This window comes from Babylonia areolata, chromosome 9 (genome assembly GCF_041734735.1).
Source record: "Babylonia areolata isolate BAREFJ2019XMU chromosome 9, ASM4173473v1, whole genome shotgun sequence".
NCBI classification, from domain to species: domain Eukaryota; kingdom Metazoa; phylum Mollusca; class Gastropoda; order Neogastropoda; family Buccinidae; genus Babylonia; species Babylonia areolata.
Genome location: NC_134884.1, coordinates 40236073 through 40241072, shown reverse-complemented (window position 1 = coordinate 40241072; position 5000 = coordinate 40236073). Strand labels below are relative to the sequence as shown.

Below are 5000 nucleotides of genomic sequence, written 5' to 3'. Positions count from 1 at the left end.
CAGTGCTACCAATGAAATTAAATTTCAAGTGGTAGGAGCCGCTGAATGTGCTGACGACGTGGCCTGCAACGGAGCCCCAAGTCCTGCCATGCTTGCAAATGCACATCAGTGGTCATGTCATTGCAAGCAAATCAAAGTTGCTTCAAAAACGGCTGGTGACCATAGAAGTGGGTGCATTGCACAATTCACCCCAGATGAAATTGTGGAATTTCAGCTGTCAATCCAAGACATGAGTAGAGGTAAGTTGTGATGTGATTTACTTGTGTTTTTCACTTGATAAGACAATTATTATTATTATTATTATTATTATTATTATTATTATTATTATTACAATTTTTGTTTTATGGCAAAATAAAAATGTAGTGTGTGTGTGTGTGTGTGTGTGTGTGTGTGTGTGTGTGTGTTACTGTTGGTGAACATGCACATTGATGATGGTATGTGTATGCATTGAGAGTTTAGACGTCATAACAAAGTAAATACTCAGAGTGCATGTATTCAGTGTGCATTGAATTAGATGTCATAACAAAGCAACAACACTTGGTGTGTGTGTGTGTGTGTGTGTGTGTGTGTGTGTGTGTGTGTGTGTGTGTGTAACTATGTGTTGAGATTTTTGGATATGCCATAATAAAGCGACAAATCTGTGTATGTGTGTGTGTGCCTTGAGTTCTGGTGTTTTTGTGTGATGTTAAAATTGATAAAAAGCAACAATGTTTTCACATACATACATAATAATTACATATATATCTTTATATAATTATGTGTGTGTATGCACTAACTCTGCTGTGCTGTATATGTGTGTGTCTTTCACTAATTTGAGTTTAACATCTGTTCACATTGTGTGATTTCAGGTTTTAGAATGTGTGTGTGTGTGTGTGTGTGTGTGTGTGTGTGTGTGTGTGTGTGTGTGTGTGTGTTGTATTAGTAGTTCAATGACAAAAATGTGTGCAAACATAATTGATGCACTCGCATATAATATATTGCTTTTGGTATTAGTTGAATTTTTTGAATGACAGAATAACACTTTTTAAAATCAACAAATTTCATATTTATCTCATCTGCGTTGCAGAAGCAAAAGACATCCTTGTCATTGGTATGGTTGCAATGTGCATCCGCACTGGTGACAAAACGGAGTGTACCAGACGGAAAGAGCAGAAGGACCGCCAGAAATCCCGTTCTTCATATATCTTGATGGGCAAATCTGTCTGCAGCAAGACTTTCTGCAAACTTGTTTGGTAAGATCAAAGACACCTACAGGGCTTTAATTACTCCTGGAGACTGGGCAAGATTTGTTTTGCTGTTAGTAGTGTGAACTATCTAATTAAATGTTGCATATAACTTTAAATTAAATCTGTAATGTATCAGTTATCACTTGCACTGACACAAGTGTCGCTTGTCATATATTAATTATTACACATGAACTGTAGTACATTGAAAATACATAAATAAATAAAAATTATCTTCATCTTTACCATTGCCAGTCTGAAAATTGAAATCAGTTATCACTTTGCACTGACAGCAGTGTTAGTTGTCACATTTTACAACTGTACTGTTGTATGATTTTGAAAAAAAAAATTGAAAAATATGCTTTACAACATTATACCATTGCCATAGGCATACCTATACACCACTACCACTACCTTCCCATCCCCTTGAAATTGAAGTTAGCCCTCATTTTAAGAAATTGAGAAGTGGAGTTTTAATCTTTTACTTTGAATTGTCTGCAGTTTACTGAATACATTGCTGAAGTATACTAATCACTGCAAAAACAAATAGCAGTGCACTGACTGAGTAAACAATTTTGAATGCCTTTGATTTTAATACAACTCGATTATTATCTCTGATAATACAGAAAATTTTTATTGGCAAATATGGCAGACTTCATCAGCTGTGTGTGTGTGTGTGTGCTTTATTGTAACATAAGACAGTGTAGTATGTTCCCCTTCAGCTACTTTTACAGTGCAACCTGTTGATATGTTTGCAGTATTGGTGACCAGAAGCTGAAAACACTCTGCAAACACTACAAGGAGTTTGGACTGGTCCCACGGAACCTGAAGTCTGGTGGGAGAAAAAATAACACAAAGGCTCTCTCCCTCCCTGACACCGAACGTGTTGTTGACTTCATTAAAGGCTACGCTCAACATCATGCTGTCAGTTTGCCTGGTCGAGTCCCTGGATTCAAGAGAGATGATATCCAGTTGCTTCCGTCAGCAGAGACAAAAAGCGGCATCTTCAGGCTGTACCGTGCAAGTTGCCAGAATGCAGGTCAGCACTGAAAATTTCTGAATTTCTGAATCCACAACTAAAAAATTATGAATGAAAAAAATTAAAAAGATGGGACAGTTTTACAACTAAGGTAATTACACACAAGTCGGCTTATTGTTATTTAACATGCACACCAAGACTGTAACATTATGGACCAATAATTATATGTATATTATATATATATATATATATATATATATATATATATATATATATATATATGTATATATATTTAAATGACAGATTTAAATGACCCTTTGGTGACATGCCTTTGATGTTTCATTGTACTAGGTCTAGGAATGGCACAACAAACCATAGCATTGTAAGACTGTGTACATAAATCACAAGTAATGTGATTTTTTTTATGAAAGTAGTATAGCAGACATAAATGAATAATGGGAAAAAATGTAAACATAGTGTAAAACATAATTTTTTATATTCTGATGGTTTGTTTCAGGTCATCGGCATGTGAGTGCCTCAACTTTTAGGAAGCTCTGGCTGCAGCTCTGCCCTTTCATTGTGGTGACCAGACCTCTGACTGACCTTTGTTGGCGGTGTCAGCAAAACACAACACAGATCTTTCGGGGAGCTAACCTGACCCTGGAAGAAAAACAAGCCCTTATGGAAAAACATCAGCAGCATCTGAGTCAGGTTGATGCTGAACGACAGCTCTACCGGGACATGGTAGCTAGCTCAAAGGCAACAGTGACAGAGCATGCATTTGCCAACCTTGGCCCATCTGTTCCCAACAGTAAGGACATCAGAATGCACTACTCCTTTGACTTTGCTCAGCAGGTGCACTACCCCAGTTGGCCAGATCAGCCAGGTCCCATGTATTTCCTCACCCCAAGGAAATGCAGTATTTTTGGGATCTGCTGTGAAGGTTTTCCAAAGCAAATTAACTACCTCATTGACGAAAGTGTTAACGTCAGCAAAGGTTCAAATGCAGTGATCAGCTACCTACATCACTTCTTTGAAAACTTTGCTGTCGGTGAAATGCATGTTGATCTGCATCGTGACAACTGTTCTGGCCAGAACAAAAACAAATTTGTGCTCTGGTATTGTGCCTGGAGAGTGATGCGGGGCCTCCACACCAGTATCACAGTAAACTTTATGCCTCCTGGGCATACAAAGTTTTCGCCAGATTGGTGTTTTGGCCTACTGAAACGCTGCTTCCGTCGCACCCCAGTTCACTGCCTGGAAGATCTGTGTCGGGTTGTCAGCAGCTCAACCCCAGAGTCCGGTGTGAACATTCCACAGCTTGTCGGCAGGGAGGACTGGTCAGTCACTGTGCCAACCTATGACTGGCAGAACTACTTGAAGCCTGCGTGCTTTGAGTTCAGGGGCATCAAAAAGTGCGCACATTTTAGATTTAGTGCAGAGCGGCCTGGCTTTGTGTTCTTCAAATCTGGTCTGTTGGATGAAGAACAGAGTCGACAGCTAGTGAAGCCAGCAGGATACCAGGGGCTTGCTGCCATGCCTCTTGCTCTGCCCCCTCCAGGGCTGGACTACACTCGGCAGAACTACCTGTACACAGCCATCAGGGAGTTTGTGAAAGAAGAACACAAAGACACTGTGTGCCCTCCTCCCCAAGAAGATCGCACCGAAGAATAAGGCCCCAGGCTCAGTTTCTGTTTCAAGGATGTGTACGTACTGATCCATATACACCACTTCACGTGCTGTTAAAAAAAGTTTCTATTTCAAGGTGTCAAAGTGTGCGTACTGATCCATATACACCACTTCACGTGCTGTTAAAAAAAGTTTCTATTTCAAGGTGTCAAAGTGTGCGTACTGATCCATATACACCACTTCACATGTGCTGTGCTGTTAAAAAAAAAAGTTTCTATTTCAAGGTGTCAAAGTGTGCGTACTGATCCATATACACCACTTCACATGTGCTGTGCTGTTAAAAAAAGTTTCTATTTCAAGGTGTCAAAGTGTGTGTACTGATCCATATACACCACTTCACATGTGCTGTGCTGTTAAAAAAAAAAGTTTCCATTTCAAGGTGTCAAAGTGTGCGTACTGATCCATATACACCACTTCACATGTGCTGTGCTGTTAAAAAAAAAAGTTTCCATTTCAAGGTGTCAAAGTGTGCTTCCCTCTGATTCAGTTGTGGTGTGAACAGCTGCTGTGTTAGTGCTTTTATTTGTCTCTTCACAAGATTCAAGCATCAAAATGTAAGTGCATTTTTATTGTTATTTTTTTATATTATTATTATTATCATCATTATTTTTAGAAATCCGTTTCCATTTCAAGAAATGTCAAAATTATTATTATTGTTATAAAACTGTATTAAAATATGCTGGCTGAACTACTTGTGTCATTGCATGAGAAGCTGAAGCTACTATTTAGCATAAGTTTATTTTTAATCTTTTTGTTTATTTTTTAAGCCAAGTTTTTGTTTACTGTTAAATCCTTTCACCATTTATTTGAATGGGAGACTACCTTGTATTAAGTTTATGCAGCATGCAATATGCTCCATCATGTGACATGTCAAATGCACTCACTGTGGAAACAACATGCTTACACATGCATGCATACACACATAGTGACATACTTACAAACACACACACACATACATACATACATGCACAAAATAACCTGCATATATATATGCATTGTATGGCTTCATGTGGCTGTGTGATGATATAAATGAAATATTTCTGGATATAAATTTCTCAGTGTGTTTTATTGGTCTGACTGGAAAATCTGCGTCCAACGTACAACTGTTA

At 38.4% G+C, this 5000-nt stretch overlaps 2 protein-coding genes across 3 annotated transcripts in view; one reads left to right on the top strand and one right to left on the bottom strand.

Annotated features, from left to right (window-relative positions):
- Nucleotides 1-4833, top strand: part of LOC143285869 (uncharacterized) — a 5388-nt gene extending 555 nt beyond the window's left edge. The window contains exons 1-4 of the mRNA XM_076593308.1: nucleotides 1-239; nucleotides 1067-1232; nucleotides 1982-2262; nucleotides 2720-4833. The exon at nucleotides 1-239 is cut by the window's left edge and continues 555 nt beyond it. Of these exons, the coding sequence (XP_076449423.1) occupies nucleotides 1-239; nucleotides 1067-1232; nucleotides 1982-2262; nucleotides 2720-3876 (1843 nt within the window). The 3' untranslated portion in view covers nucleotides 3877-4833. The remainder of the gene's footprint in view (nucleotides 240-1066; nucleotides 1233-1981; nucleotides 2263-2719) is intronic.
- The window catches only part of LOC143285870 (adenylate cyclase type 2-like), a 158656-nt gene that overhangs the window by 152597 nt on the left and 1059 nt on the right, over nucleotides 1-5000 (bottom strand). The gene's annotated exons all lie outside the window — the stretch shown is intronic.